This window comes from Hipposideros armiger, unplaced genomic scaffold, assembly GCF_001890085.2.
Source record: "Hipposideros armiger isolate ML-2016 unplaced genomic scaffold, ASM189008v1 scaffold_617, whole genome shotgun sequence".
Taxonomy (NCBI): Eukaryota; Metazoa; Chordata; class Mammalia; order Chiroptera; family Hipposideridae; genus Hipposideros; species Hipposideros armiger.
Window position 1 is genome coordinate 1033321 of NW_017731967.1, and position 16079 is coordinate 1049399.

The 16079-nt window shown below is 48.0% G+C and overlaps 1 protein-coding gene across 1 annotated transcript in view; it reads right to left on the reverse strand.

Moving 5' to 3' along the window:
• Positions 1-3071: 3071 nt before the first annotated feature.
• Positions 3072-16079, reverse strand: part of ENTREP2 (endosomal transmembrane epsin interactor 2) — a 61184-nt gene continuing 48176 nt past the window's right edge. The window contains exons 3-5 of the mRNA XM_019625152.1: positions 8512-8619; positions 7596-7670; positions 3072-3212 (exon numbers count right to left, since the gene is read on the reverse strand). Coding sequence (XP_019480697.1) covers positions 3072-3212; positions 7596-7670; positions 8512-8619 — 324 coding nt within the window. The remainder of the gene's footprint in view (positions 3213-7595; positions 7671-8511; positions 8620-16079) is intronic.

Below are 16079 nucleotides of genomic sequence, written 5' to 3' on the forward strand. Positions count from 1 at the left end.
TTCCTGAAGTGCGTTCATGAGAAAACACCAGACCTTCACATGCTCCTCCCCACATTCCTGCAGGGAAAGAGGTCTGGGAAATGCTACCTATTGTGCTCCCTTCTGGGAGCCCAGTTATGTGCATGCGTGTGTTAAAGGCCCTGAGAAGGTCTGCACCGAAAAATCTGTTAAACTGTTAACCCCTGTTACACCGAAACGTTTTTCAAATATCTCATCCTGGGCCCCTTTGGATGCATATTTTGCAGTTCTAGGGAATTTACACACTTTACACAACACTGCTCTGAGGGAAGAGAATCCTACAAGGGCTCCAGAACATTCCGTGGGGGCAACCTTACAACTGAGATGCTGCTTGAGCAGCTTGAGGTAAAATCCCTTGAACAAAATGAACGCTGTCTCGGCCTAGTTTTCCATGTCTGTCCATCGAAAGCACCGATAGATTACTACTTCTCTTCCCCTCTGGTCACTGCTCCCCAGAGGGGACCTGTGACGTGAAGCCTGAGATGTTGTTCTAGTTCCAATCAACACCTCACAGAGAGCCGACAGGTGTGAAAAGACCCAGTGCTGCCTGGGACTTCCCACTGCACGGAGTGGGGCACAAAGCGGGTGAGGGAAGGGTGAGACAAGGACACTGAGTCAGCAGTATATGGCCAAGCAAGCATACATCCGTTAGGAAACAATGAACTCTGCGAGCACTGTGCAGGAACCCGGGGTCTATAAAGGGCTAATGAAGACACCAACATCTGAAGGGGCCTGAAAGATTGGCAGGATTTCAACGGCTGGGCTTGCAGGGATGCATTTCAGGCTCAAGAAGAACGAGTGAGCTAGTGAAAGATGTGTTTTAAGAACAGCAAATTTAGATAAGGCTCTGTAAGTGAATTCCTAATTCTGAGGGCACTGGGAAACCAGCAAGGGTGCTGGAGCTGGGGAGTGCCTTCCTGCTGCAAGTGGGTATGGTGGTCTGGAGCTGATAAGAGGCTGGGGTGGTAGAACATTTATGCACAAGTGTGGATGAGGTCATGATTGTGAATATGGTCCAAGAGGATTATTACTATATGACATTGACACACTCTAGGCCAGCGGTTCTCAACCTTCCTAATGCAGAACCCCTTAATACAGTTCCTCATGTTGTGGTGACCCCCAACCATAAAATTATTTTCATTGCTACTCTATAACTGTAATTTTGCTACTGTTATGAATTGTAATGTAAATATCTTTTTGTTTTTCGATGGTCTTAGGCGACCCCTGTGAAAGGGTCGTTCGACCCCCAACGGGGTCGCGACCCACAGGCTGAGAACCGCTGCTCTAGGCTAATGGAGGAAGAATGGCGGCCATGTTTAAACACGTAACACATCAGGCTAAAAATGGCTCCTGCGGGTCTTCACCACGGAGCACGTTCCGTGCCTCTCCAGCTGGTCTGACCCGAGGCTTTGTTTGTTTGTCTGAAATAGAGGTGACTCGGCGGCTATAAGCATGCCGAATGTGTGCCCGTCATCCTCTATCTAGGAAGCTGTTAGCCCCAGCGCTTACTGCGCACAGCTGAGCAGCTAGGATGAGGCCAGATGACCTTGAGGTCTAACAGGGAAATATTTTGGATGACTCTCTATCTGAAATTAGAAAAATCAATGACATACTCAAGCATGAACTGCAAAAGCGAAAATGCTTTCCTGTGAAAGGTACGATCCCACCAGGAATGAGAACGAGCATTTCCACGAGAGGTGAGGGGCTCCAGGAGCTTCTGTTGGTGGGTTTAGCTAGTGCAGCCACACACCGGGGCTTTTCAAAGGTTAAGTGTAAGCAACAGGCTCTGCCTCTGCTCTAAACTCCAGGTCGCCTTTCCAGCAGTGTGGTGGCCCCATCTTCCCGAAAGCACCACAGACTCAGTTCGTTTCAAACTGAGCCTTTTACCCTGGCTCCTCAACCTGTGCAGAGGGAAGCCTGTGAGTTATACCAGACGCCCCCCACCCCCACCAAAAAACAAAACCAAAAAAATCAGGCTCTATTTCATGAGGCAGGGTCTGTCTGGAAGGTCATCAGCTCTGCCCTGTACTCTGAGATGGGGCTGGAAGCCTGCAAACCACATTTCCAAGAGGCCCTTGCAGCTGGCTTCCCGTTAGGTTCTGCCAGCAGGGGGTGCTAGAGGAAGTCTGGTAGGCAGGTGGCTCCCAGAAGGGAGTTGCTGTCACCTGCTCCTTCCCCACCTTTCCTCTAAGGGGTGGTAGGTGCTTCCCCAGTTGTTCAGCTCTGTGTGACCTCAGAGCCACACCGGGGGACCTTCCACACCTGGAGAACCAGCTCCCATATTAACTGTGTTGAAATCCCAAGGGTGAGCTCTATCCTTGCTTGGGCCTTGACTGGATATCTGGGCTCCATCTCTGTATCTCCTGGGCCCAGCCTGGCGCTGTGGGCACAGCATGTGCTCAGTAGACACTCGCTCAGTATTTGAACCTCCCTGTTCATTTCCTCCTTGGCGGGGCATCTAACGTGACTCTGCCTCCGTCTTCTTCCTCTTGATGAAAGTCTCTGTTCTGCTAGCAGAGCGATTTGTAAACCAGTCTGATGAGGCCACTCCATTGAACACTCTGTTCCCTGAATCCCATTTATTTCCCAGCCTCCTTACCCACTAACCATCCAGTGCGGAAATACTACCTGCCCACACCCTGCTCTTTGAACCAACCTCAAGTACCAAACACAGGTTGCTCCCTCTTCCCGGATGCCCGCCTCCCTCTCTCCTGGCAGCCTCCCAGCCATCCTTCAGGACCCGCCACGCCGCATGTGCCCAGCCTCACATCTACACATTTATCCAGGCGGAAGGCTGAGCTGGCACTTGGGTCTGATGGCTGGAAAACAGGCTCTGAATTGTTGCTTGTTTCCCAGGTGATTCTGCTTGCCCCGGGGCATCTGTGACAGCCTCATTTGGTGGGTGTGGCGACAGCGGCACAGCTGTGCCCGGTGAGCGGTGGTCACACACCTGATGCCCCGCTGTGTCCTCCACAACAGGAGCATGGGGTTCAGACCCTGCTGGAGAAAAGCCCCTTCTCAGGGTGCCCGCTCTGGAGAGGGGAGCTCCCAGCTTAGGTGTGCGCTGTCCTCCCAGGCACCTGTGGAACCAGGGGGCGGGGCTTATGAGAACCGGGGCTGCTGGCCAGCTTCCAAGGCCCGCTGCAAAGAGCCCCTGAAACTTGGTTCCGGCTGAAGAGTCCAGAGTCTGGGGTCTGAGAAGGAGCGTGAAGAGGTCATTGGGCCTCGGCCCGGTCTCAAGGTTCTGCCTGACCACTGGGGGTGCACACGACTGTGGGCACATTACTGAGCCCTCTGAGTCTCGGTCCCCATTCCCTGACCCCACCCGGGCCTGCCAGGGTCACGCTGAGGGACACCACTTCTCAGTCACAGAGCCAAATGGCCGTGTGGTGGGGCCCGAAGAGCCGCGTCGTGTTAGCTCTTCCACTTCTCACGCCTGCATGTCCTGCCGCGGGGCACAGAGGGCTCTGGAGACAGGGGCTGCAGCTCCCAGGACACCCCTTTCTTGCCCCTGTGTACACCTTATCCCAAGCCCCCGACCCGCGGCTGCCCGCTCTGGTTCACCGGGGGCTCAGCACCAACTCTCCCAGCGTTCCTGTCACATTTCGGTGCTGAACGGGTCACACACACCTTCGAGATTTTCCATAAGGGCTAAGAAATACAGGGGAAAACTGTCTTCCTCCAGCCCTCCTGAGACTGGGTAGGAATTCGCAGGGCTATTACCACCGAGGTTTTCCTAATTGACTCTCGTGGCCAGCCTGCCCGATGAGCTGGAGCCCTCCGTCTGCACTCCAGACCCTGGCATGGTGCCTGCCCCGGACACCCTGCTGCTCATCCTGCCCCCCGCCACACACACGTTCCCCCGCGAGCTCTATGCCCGCCCAGGGCGGCAGGGGTGCATCCCTAAACAGGCTAAGGCCAGTTTTAGTTACTACTATAAATCACAATGAAATAGGGACACAGACAGGAAAACTTGCTTGTTTTATGAGAACCAAGTGGAATGTTCTGGAAAGACTCTATAAAAGAGAGTAGCTAAGCAGAAACTGCTGCCAAGTTAGGTCTTGGCAAGAAGGCTGTCATGGAGTGGAGAAGAATCATAAAACACCAAGGGGAGTTCTGAGCTCAGATTCCTTCATGTGTCTCACTCCAGATGGTGCCATTTCCATGAAGTTTATGCAAGAAATGCAGTGCGGTACACCAAACAGACCCACCATCAAAGAGAAGGTCACGGCCCCAAATCAAACGACTGGTGGACAAATGCTCATTTGCATATTTAAAGTCAAAATAAAATGTTCACGGTGTGTGTACATCCTTTTTATAATTGTCTGCGGTAACTAGCTTTTTAGATTCATCAGACATCCATTGGTTCTAGTTTGATAAATACGCAGCAGCTACCACCCAGAGACATTTCTGTTGAACCCAGACCTCAAGGAAGGTCACCGTGGGTCCAAGGAGAGCTGGCCTCAGTGGGGAATGGAGAGGTGGAGAGACTGGTGAATTTGACTGAGGCTGGGTCTTCCAAGGGTTAGGGTAACCTCCCTCCCTGACCGGCTAGCACCCCTTACTAGCTCCATGGGCAAGCCCACAGTTACCACATTGGTGAAAGGCATAGAGCCCTATTCGCCCTTTTTGAAGGAGTTCTACTTTATAAGGCATACAACTAGAGTTGAGGACAGGCATGACAGTCATAAAAGATGAAGTTAACAAGCCAGGGCCTAATGGAGATGCATGCTATCGCAGACAATCTCCCTGAGGCTAAAGTGGCTGACAACAAAGTAAGTGGGGAGAAAAATGGTTTAATGGACAAATGAGATTACACTTAAGAAATAAAACCAGAGATAAAGGATTACAGACACTTCAGAGGTAAAAGCTTTCTCTGCTAAACTATACCAATAACCCGAATTTTATCATCAGGTTGCCTTTTGCCACTATTTCCAAACACATTAGATTAAGTCGGCTTTATAAATTCTGACAGCGGGCATAACACGTTGCATTCATGATGGCTTCCAAAACCCGTTAATTATCGCAAAATGCTGATCAATAGAAATAAGATAGGAATTATGGGTTCTTTCCATGCCAGGCCTGGAGGCCTTCGCTGAGTCACAGTCAGCTGTCTGGCGTGCCCCGTGGTCTCTTGCATAAACAATACTGAAGACATGATCTAACTTCCCACTTCTGCTTTCAGAGTCGAGCTAGACCTTGAATGGTCCTTGTGAAGCAGTGTCTGTTCAGACACCCCCTAAAAGCTTTCCAGTTTTGAATCCCAGCTCCTCACAGGTATCTCGCCCACATCTAAATGGACAGCAATATGTTTAGTGACCCTCTTCCACGGAACCCTTCCAAAGCACTGGATTTTGTTGTAACAGAAATATTGATCTTTCTGCACTCATATTTCACTGGTTTGTACAGTACTAGAAGAAGCACTTACAATCCAAACACCACTGGCATAAACCAGTTGGGGGACAGACACAATGTCCCTTGGAACTTGACCGCTGGGAGCTGAAATGGTGAAATGCAGAGGCTGCAAGAGGGCAGCAGGCAGCGAGTGTCACAGGCGGGACGGAAGATCACAGCTATCTGGCCCATGGGTTCAGCCCAGATTGGTTAGGAGAGCTGGACCCGTATGCACAAGGAGCTTACTTTAGCACCAGTGCAGAGGCAGAGACAACATCAAAACTCAAAAGGAGGACAACTCATGCATCCACAAACAGAGAAATGGCCAAACGATCCGTTGCATCTGTGTCACAGAGCAATGCAGATTAGACATCGCTCTGTGTAGCGACCTAGGGGCATGTCCCTGAGAGTTTTGGAAAATAAAATGAAGAGTAATGTGAATGGTGTGATGCCATTTTGGCAAAAAAAAAAGGAATAAATGAAGGGAGAGAAGGAAGGAAAGAGGGAGATATGGAGGAAGGAGGGAGGAAGGAAAAAAGGAAGGTAGGCTATTTACATACGTTAATAGAAGCACCAAGAAACCAAGAAATGCAACTACTCCCAACAAAGTGTCCTCAGGAGAATGGGGTAGGAGAAGGCAGGCCATTAACATTTTCTTTGCATCTCTGTATTTTACTTGTTTCAGTGATCATATATTACTTCTTTAATTAAAGAGTCTAATGAAGTGAAGGAAGAAAACTAAAGTCAATTAAGCTCAATAAAGTTGGGGGGAAAAGGAAAAAAAGAAGTTTTAATTAAAAAGAGAGCTCTGCAGGCATCCCCATGAAAACTCAGGTCTGGGTTCCACCAGGACATAACCAAGGATGCAGCCTGTGTGGTCAGCCCGACCCAGCCTCTGACCCTGCAGTCAGTGCTGATGTCCACGTGGCCACTATGCATTTCCAAAGCCCATTCTGAGAGCCATCATCTCAGAGGCCCTGGGAGGACAGCAGGCCACAGTCTTTGTAGAGCACAGCGATGTGCTGAAAGCCCTGCGCTGGTCCCACGATGGGCCAAGGTCATTCACACCAGTTCCCTCCTGCCTGCCCTTTGGCTCTGAAGGTCAGCAGCACAGCCAGGGCCTTAGAAGGACAGCAGAGCTTTGCCTGTTCCCCAACCCGTGGTCACAATGGGAGAAGGACTTGCAGCAGGAATCGCAGTTATTTCTACTTCCGAGCCACAGGTTAGAAGCAAGCAAAGTACTTAGCGACGAAACAGCCAGGGTTCTGAGGGCCACGGCTGTGACAACACTGCCCTTTCGTATAGAGCAGCGGTTCTCAACCTTTCACAGGGGTCGCCTAAGACCATCGGAAAACACATATTTTCGATGGTCTTAGGAACCAAGACACTGCTCCTCTATCTGTCTCCAGGCCCACATGCAGATATGCCCACATACGAGTACCCGGCGACCCCTGTGAAAGGGTCGTTCGACCCCCAAAGGGGTCACGACCCACAGGTTGAGAACCGCTGGTATAGAGCTTGACAGCCGACGAAGGATATCGTGGACCATTGCTGCAGTGCCCCAGTAATAAACTGATATTCCCTCCACATTTAAGTCAACACAGGTCCCCTTACTGAGCACTCGCCAGGTTTCCCATGAGGTCCATTTCCTAGGTGAGCACACTGAGGCTCACGGAGCTTCGGTGACATGTCCGGGTCACTTGTGTCATAGGCCAGGCAGGACTCTGACTCAGACCCAGGAGTCCAGGCCTGCTCACCATCCCGGTAGAAGGTAGAGTGACCCTGCACACCATGGTACCACTGTACGTGTTTTTATAGCAATGGTAGACTTTACTCTTATTTAGCTAGTGATTTCCATTTTCACGTTTGACATCAGGGAACGCACACTGTGAGCATTCCCAACCCTTTGGTGCTGCTAGTTTGGTCCAACTGGTGTGATATTTACAGATTAATAGGGAAATGTGCCAAGCTGAGGAGAACCCTGTGGTACTTAACCTTTCCTTTACGTAACACACTGGAGAGACTCACCAACATGAGGCCCCAGTGAGCAAGGCCGCAAGGTCATCACCGCTGAATAACTGCTTAATTAGCTACCTTTTGGAAAATGGTAACCTTTGAAAGGCCAGCCTGCTGTGACAGCTGTGTGGATGTGCACTGTGAGAAAGAGGCTGCACGCTGCATACGATTAGCACCGATGAATTTTTAATGTCTTGGTAACGATGCTCCCTGGCCCTGTATCGTGATTCACTGACGTGTCGCTAGCGGATAGATGAGAAAGAGCAAATAAAACAGACGACTAAAGAATAACTTACTTTTTCTTTCATGAGACACAGAAAACATTGGCGAGGAGGCAGGGGAGGTCTCGAAAGGGCAAGTAAAGAGAGAGAGAGAGAGAGAGAGAGAGAGAGGAGGGATTTCTACCTGCAGCATCAAAGAACATCTCCCTGTCAAGTTCTCTTTCTTATACTGCCTGTAGTGGTAACATACTGAACAGTGGGCTGTGTCCCGGTCATGGTGAAGTAACGAGGAGCCTTCCTTAGTTATTAAGCACGCACTTATGAACACGTATTAAGAAGTGTGTGACTCCCTGCTCCGGGCCTCGGGAACAGTAATTCTTCCTTGGAGAGACCCTGGCCAGAGGGTCAAATGCTGGCCAGCCAGCAAGCTGCCACTGGGTAATGAGCTCAGCGTTAATTAGCAAACCTAAAAAGCAGAGATTAGCAGTTTTTCACTTTGAGAAGAGTTCTTCTCCTAAACAACCTCCCTGCATTAAAAGAGCATTGTGAAGCCTGAGGAAGGAGCCTTGCTCTGGAGGTGCCGGGGCCAGAGGACGTCTAGCATAACAGGACTAAAATGACTCCGGGGCACACACCAAGGTGGCAGGAGCTCCAATAACACCTAAGGTAAATGCATCAATGGCACCAAATGTGCCAACTCTCTGTCTTCCAGAGGGCAGCATGAAAGGACCTCCAAGGGTCTCCAGGCCCCCTTAAGGACTATCTGGTTAGAACCGGAAGTGTCCATTCTCATTGGTTTCACAGGAGGAAGGGCTCAGGTCCACCATGTTGTCTGTGCTCTGGGAGGAAGTGGGCCACTCACCATCTGCAGGACGTCAGAAGAGACCATCTGCATGCAGCACATGGCGGTGGCCAACGCACACACGATGGTGGAGAGGACGTTGAGGGCACACACACTGAAGAGCAGATCCTGTGAGAAAATACGGAGGAGAACGTCAGCCTCACCCTGGAACCCAGATGGCGAGGCCTCAGCATTTCTGTCAGGGTCAGAATCACTGTGACCAACTGCATCCTCTTTATGGAGGTTTTGTGATTTTTTTTTTTCATCATCAAATTTGACCTTTATGTGTCTATGTATTGAAGCCTTCATAAAACGCCCAAAACCTGGGTTCAGAGAGCTTCCGGGTGAGTGAACATGAGGGCATTGGGGAGAACAATGTGCCTGGAGAGCACGGAAGTCTGTGCCTCCCCACACCTTGCTCTCCACAACTGTCTCATCTTGCTGTTCCTGAGTTATATCCTTTTATAAAAAAACCCAGTAATCCAGGAAGTGAAAAAAACAAAAACAAAACAAAACAAAAACTAGCCTTTAATACAGACACATTTGTTTATTTTTCTGCACTGCTGGTTAAGTTATTCTTAGATACCAAATGACGTATTTTATAGTTTTGGTAATTATTAGGTAGTCACTGTCTAAGGAAATTTTGAAACGGCCAGCATTTAATGAGGTGGGCAATCTTTATCAATCACAAAATACAACTAAAATTTTGGCAAAAATGTAATAAAATACCAAGTTTTTAAATTACACTTTTTATCTTCAGATAATTGCAGATCGACATGCAGTTATAAAAAATAATATAGAGAGATCCTGTGTACCCTTAACTCCTTTTCCCCCCAGTGCTAGCATCTTGCAAAACTATATAGCATGGAAATTCCCCAATCTCCTGTAAGTCACATATGACTATAGAAGTCCTGGTCCAATCCCATTCCTCAGGACCTGATCATTTGTTCTCAAGGTCACTTTGTACAATAGCCCAAAGACATGTGATCATGATAATATCACAGAAGACAAAGTTGATATAACAGAAACACATTCCTAAGGTTATACAGCCCAGAGCCAGTGTGAAGACGGAGAACTAAGTCTTGCTTTCAAGATATGTTAGGTGGAACTGAAGCAGGGCTCAGTCTAGGGGGAATTATTCTCCTAGAGGTAAAAGTGTTCTGAGTACTCTAAACAATGTGTGAACAGGCAATATGCCCAGATCCGTGTGAGCACCAGACACTGTTATCTCTAACGTTTTGGGTAGTTCTTTTACAAAACCCAAGTAGTTTCTTCATGTGCATGGGCTAATCAGTATTCAGGTGAATGCTCCAAGGGTCCTCTCTTGGTACAGACCTCTCCTGAGAACTCTGGTCTCCAGGCCTTGGGCTCCCTTGGATTCTCAGCTCTGTCTCCAAACTCAGGGAGTCTTTAGGGATTCTCCTTAGTCCCCCTTCCCTGCGCTGTGACCTGGACCCTCTGTCAAGGCAGTAAGCTGGGGCCATTACACGGCTCACCTCATTTGTTCACCATATTTCAGGGATCACTGTCTGTTGTTGCCTGATGGTCACTGTCTTTATATTTTGTCTGGTTTTTTTGGGGGGGGTTCATTTGGGGGTGTTGAATCTAGGTGAACCCTAGTCTCTGTAACTCTATCTTGGACAGAAGCTCTTGGTGGCTTTTTGGTTTCAGTTTTCTAAGTGGCTGTGGCAGGGCTCAGACAATCGCCTTGAGTGTCCTGTACAAGGGGACTATGGCCGTCTCACGTGTCCTCCGTGCTCCCGCAGCCACTAAAGATGGAGCAGAATGGGTGCCCATTGTAGGAACAGCAGCACAGAAGGAGTTGGAGAGGGGCTATGAAGCCTAGATTTTATTTTGTAGGTGGTGGGGTACCTCTGAAGATGTGCGATGTTGGGAAAGACAGAACGCAACCTGTTTTCACAAAGGATTGAGGAAGATGCCTTTTCCAGCGCCTTTTTATATTTGTGTATTAATAAGATTTCACTGAAGGACATAACATGATTCTAAATCTTCCAGCACAGGAAACGGGATGGAGTCAGTGCTCAGTAAACACCTACTGAAGTGACAGGCTGGAAACGGGGTTGACCAGTTGGACACTGCTGCTGCAGCGTGCTTAAACCAGAGCAGGAAAGAAGTATGGGGACTGTGAGTCTGAAAGCACTTGGAGGCTGAAACCAACAGGGGGCGGCTCCTGACCATGGTGGGCTGGGATGCAGGAGAACTGCTGGGAGATGGTTCCAAGGCACACACGGGGACTGGGAGCGTGAGGTGCCACAGCTGTGCCAGGGGCTGTGGAAGAGCAGCAGCCTTAAAAGAGGGATGACCCTTGTGGTCTGGGACACGTACAGGCTGAGTTGCTGGGGCCTGTCCCACAGAAAGTCCACTGATCGGTTGGAAATGTGGGTCTGGAGCTCAAGGAAGTCAGGACTGGGGGTGCACATCAGGAGCTGTCCCTGTAGAGTCAAGACATGCCTTCTCCTTGGGGATGCCTTTGGTGTACCCGGTGGCCCTGGCTTCACTCATTTCCGTCTCCAGACCCACCAGACTTCAGGGATTTGGGTCCTCCAGGCTCCCTAGAGAAGGGGGCATCCTTGTATGAAATTACCATTCTCACCTTAAACATACACCAGGAAGTCACCGGAGACAGTATGTAGAAATCTTAATTATATATTTGAATCTTTAGGGGGCAATTCAGAATCACAACTAAAATAGTGACATCTCTCAATGTATCATCATTAAAAATATAAAAACTACCTTTACTCTGTCCTCAGTCTAGAAATTTCAGTCTTATTGACCACATATTCCACGGACATTGAAGTGAACGCCCTTCTGAGAATACATGAATTTTGCACATACTCTCATTTGCAGCCAAATAAAACTACTCACAAAAAAGAAACCCAAACCATAGCCTTTTGTCTGAATAGGCACAATGAGGCTAACACTGCTTTAAGTCTCAGGTCTGTCTCTTGGAGTATTTTTATTGCCAGCACGTGCCAAAAATACTTTTTTCTTCTTCCAGCTATTTAAACGCTTGGCTTTTTTCTAGATAACAGCACACTACCTGGAATTGTGTTCATGTGTTTCTTCGGAATTCTCTTTCTGGTATAAAAAAATGCCTTTTACTCCCCCCCCTCAACGGCTTTATCAGCAACTCCTCTGCCAGCCCTGAAATCCACATTCTATAAAGTCTCTTCACAGGGTCCATCAAAGTGACAAGTGGGACAACAAGGCAGGTCTTTCACTGTGGATACCGAGTTTTACTGCTAGCCATTGTGCATACTTATACTGAGAAAACTACAGAAATCATGCATAAAACAAAAACAAGAGGGGAAAATGATTTTACTTACGTATACCTACAAATGAAGGATTATTTTAAAATTCTCTCCAGCCGAAATAAAGTCTGAATATTAATAACACGATGACCAGAGAAAGGGGACAGCCATGAGAAATGACACATTAACAAACATTAAAAATTCAGGATTTTGATTCCTTTGGTTGCAGGAAATATTGTTGTCCAGGGGACAAATGGTCTCCTATTAGTTTATTCACCAGGTTTTTTTTACATATTTTTTTAAATAAAAAAGATCTCATAGCAGAACATTATCAGCCAAGGTATAATAGTGGGAAATAAGGAAAGGCTCATAGTATAAAAAAATAACTGATGGGGGTTGACCAGTTAGCTTGGTTGGTTAGAGCCTGGTCCTGATCACACCAAGGTTGCTGGTTCGATCCCCGCATGGGCCACTGTGAGCTGCGCCTTCCCTAAAAGAGTCAACTGTGCCATTGTAGCATGAAAGCAGTGTGTAACCAATGACCATGGCTGTTCCCCAATAAAATTTATTTAAAACAAAAGAAATCAGTTAAAAAAGAATAACTGATGGGACCAATGGCCAGCAGTAATTGTGTGTTATAATTACAAGGGATGGGGTGGGCTGTATTGGAATTATCTGACTGAAGCTTTCCAATTACAAAACACAATGATCACTATCTTTGTGGGTCTCTCATGGCAGCAACAGGACTTAAATGTGGAAAAACAGGAAGTTAGAAGAGGTAGGTTTCCACCTGGAGTAAGATGCCGGAGACTATGGCCCCTGCCATGTTCAAGGAGGGAAGCTCTGTGATGTCCAGAGTTAAAACCTCTTACGCAACGTACACGCATAAGTAGACCATTCTGCTCTGAGCCTGAAGCAAATGTATGAGTAACTCCAAATTCTGGACATGTGGTCTTGCAGCACCAGCCTGAACTGAAGCATTCTCTGTGTTTCTGTCCCTCCCTTTCCACATCTGGAAACAGTGCAGCTCAAGTCTTCATGAACACACACACATCTGGACAACTCACCCAGCTTCCCAACCACTCTCTCTGCTTCTTCTAATGCACCGTGCGTGGTGGAGTATTGAAAAGGCTTCTCCGAGCCACGTTATGTCTTACGCACCTTCGCCTCTCAGGTCCAGATGTGACTCAATTTTCAAGGCCCAGGATGAATCTCATTTACTCCCATGTCGTCTTCTCGCCCAGCTGACATCCCAAGGAATTTTTCTTCCTTTGAACTCCCAGGGCCACCTGCGCCATTTTTTCTTTATTGCCTCGCGGTGTTAGACCCTGGTGGTGGACTGCTCCCTGATATTTAATGCAGATCTGCATTGGGAGAGGCAGTCTGCCGTGGGCCCCAAGCATGCCTGCAAGTTCCTGCTGGATATGCCAAGAACTGGGGTACACCTTCCCTTCTCTTCACCTGGCTCATTTCCCAGGGTTGTGCTTGCAACACGCCACCTTGAGGAAGGAGGTAACATCTCCCCTAGACGAAGCACTGGCTTGGGGAGCAGATCCCCTCAGCTCAGTGTCCTTCTCTTGTAAGGTAGCCCACCACCTGTGCAGGCACCATGGTGAGTCCTGTCCATCACCTCCTGAGACTTGAGGAGCATGGGGAATTGACACAACCCAACACAAAGCTCTAGCTACTGCTTTTGCCATAAGTAATGAAGTATTTCTTGTCTCTAAACTGGGAGTCTCATGTCTTCTGTCAGGGAAATAACAGTAAACAGTAACCACTGGTTTGTTGGCTTGAAAGCGGGTAAAAAATCTCAGAGCCCACACAAGTCCTGACGGTTTATTCCACCCCTATCTTGAAAGCACATCAAGAGCTGAGACCCAGTCTTCTGTATTCTCTATAGTAGAATATCTTATTCAAAATAGGTAAACGTTTGTCTGAAAATGGATAAAATATTTCATGGTTCTCTCCTGACTTTTAAGTTCAGACTAGAAGGAAATGATACGCTGAATTCCCAATTTCCAACCACACACAGAGGAAAATATCACTAATGCACAAACAAGACTTTAAATGAACTAATACATAAGCAATACTCTATAAAAACTCTGCAAAAACTCTAGTTGGTAGTTGTGCATGTGCGTGTGTGTGTGTGTGTGTGTGTGTGTGTGTGTGTGTGTGTGTGTGTAAAATTTGTGACTTCTACTTTCCATAAAATGTCTTGAGCGATGAGCTCGTCTTGGAATAGATCCCAGGCCATTTAATTTGTCTCTGTAGAATGCAGTTCTTACATACAGAGGTTTTGGTAGCTGGCTTGAATACTGATCATACAAAAAGAGCTAAAATTAGGCTGTCCTATGGAGAATGTAAGTGATTCATGGGGAATCTGTGAGAGCTGTAATTTCAAGACGCAAGCATCCCATGTAGGATCTCTGCAAATTTAAACCAATTTTGGCCTTGCATTGGCCTCTCAGGCACCATCAATAACCCATACGCCATTACAAGAGGACAGATTCGCGCCTCAAAATGGCACTTTTAACTTTGAGCAAGCACCCAGGAGGAAATTTACACCCTCCAGAACTGTTCCTTCTTTGGTCGTCCAAAACCTGTCTTCTGCCCTCTGCAGCAAAAGCTTTTAGCCTTTCGTTGATGGATGTAAGTTGCCTAAACTCTAATCTGTGTAAATAATTTTAATTCATAGGCTACAGATTTTCTTACAGTTCCATCAAGTTTTCAGGTCAAGAAAACTATTTGTGCCTGGTAAGGAACTCAGCATCCCCAGGGCTCTTGGCAAACCACTGAGAAAGGGGGTGAGGAGTCAGGGGCACGGACTACTGTCAAGATCGGCGAGACCCTCTGAGTCCAGGAGAGGATAGGGCAAAGCTGACCCCAGAGGAAACCAACCACCCCAGCTACACGGAGACTGATCAAGTTCAGGCAGGAGAAGAACAAGGCCACCTCCCTCAGATCCCTCCACCTGCCCTTGACCCAAAGGGAGAAGACCCAAGGAGTTGGGACAGAAGTGTCCCAGACCTCACCCCACAGATGCCAGGGTGAAAAGAGTAAATTGGGACCACAGCTCCCCTCCACGGGAAGGGGCATCTAAACTTCACATGGACTGCAGCTTTGAAGAGGACAAAAGTCAATGTCAAGAACTGAACATGACCAGAAGGTTAGAGAAACTACCCAAGCAATGAGTGTCCTTTAAGGAGGCAATTCTGTGTGGCACAGCGGGAGGCAGTGATGGATGGTGACACCTAAGGACTCAAGTCACAAGGGAAGGAGCTGTGTAGAGCATGGGGCGCAAGGCCCAAGGAGGCAGAGCACGGGAGGCTTGGAGAAGGCAACTGGGTGCCGAGAAAATGTCTCAAGTCCTTCATCTTCATCTGCCATTGGTGCAAAGAAACTGGGCCATGCGATGTTTTCTCTGTTTTCACGTGGAATGGTTTGCAAGTAAATTGAAAAAAAAAGAAAGAAAAAAAAGACTAAAGACTGTTTTGGTCACTTTAGACTATATTGTGTTTATTGGAAAGCCATGAAGAATCTTTTTTCAAACGCTCTGAATATTGTGGCCTAGAAACCTGTAGTGACCAAGGTGTGCCAACGGCCCATTTGCGGCACACCAGGGCACGCCTCAGCTCATTTCGACTGGCTGCAATTACCATGCTTCATCTCCTAACAAAAAAAACAATTCCCCCAGGAGCTAAAGAGTAGTGGGGTGTTTGCGCTCATGGAAGAACCCTAATGTACCTCCTTTGCTTAGGAACTGAAGGCCAATGAGGTTGGAACTTGCTTAAAAGAAAATCTCAGCATTGAAAGAATTGATTAGTTGGCCTATTCATCCAGAGTCGCGAGGCCAGGGACCAATGAAGACTTTGAGAATTCGATCAAAACAGCAAATTACTGCCCGTCGTTATTTATTGATTCAGCTTTGACTATGCAGGATGCTAATCGATTGAGTCGTTTACCTGGGTAAGCACCATATTAATCCAGCCCCCTCCACTTGGCACCTCTCTCATTTAAGTCCAGCTAGAGCGGCCACACAGCCATCTGAACAGAGACGGTCAGCCATTGAGGAGAAGGTGACAGACTGTCATTGTACAGGGGAGGGACAATAAGTCTCAATGGCATAGGCTAGCGGGGACAGAAGAAGAGAGAAAACGAGTGCAAGCCCCATTCCTGGGGAGAAGAGAGAGGGACAGCAGAGAGGAGAATAGGAACATAGAATCCCTTCCCTTCTAGAATGCTCTTTACTCTTAATGGCAATGCCATCGGCGCAGTTGGTGGAGCCAAAATCCTAGTGTCATTCTTGGTCCCACCCAT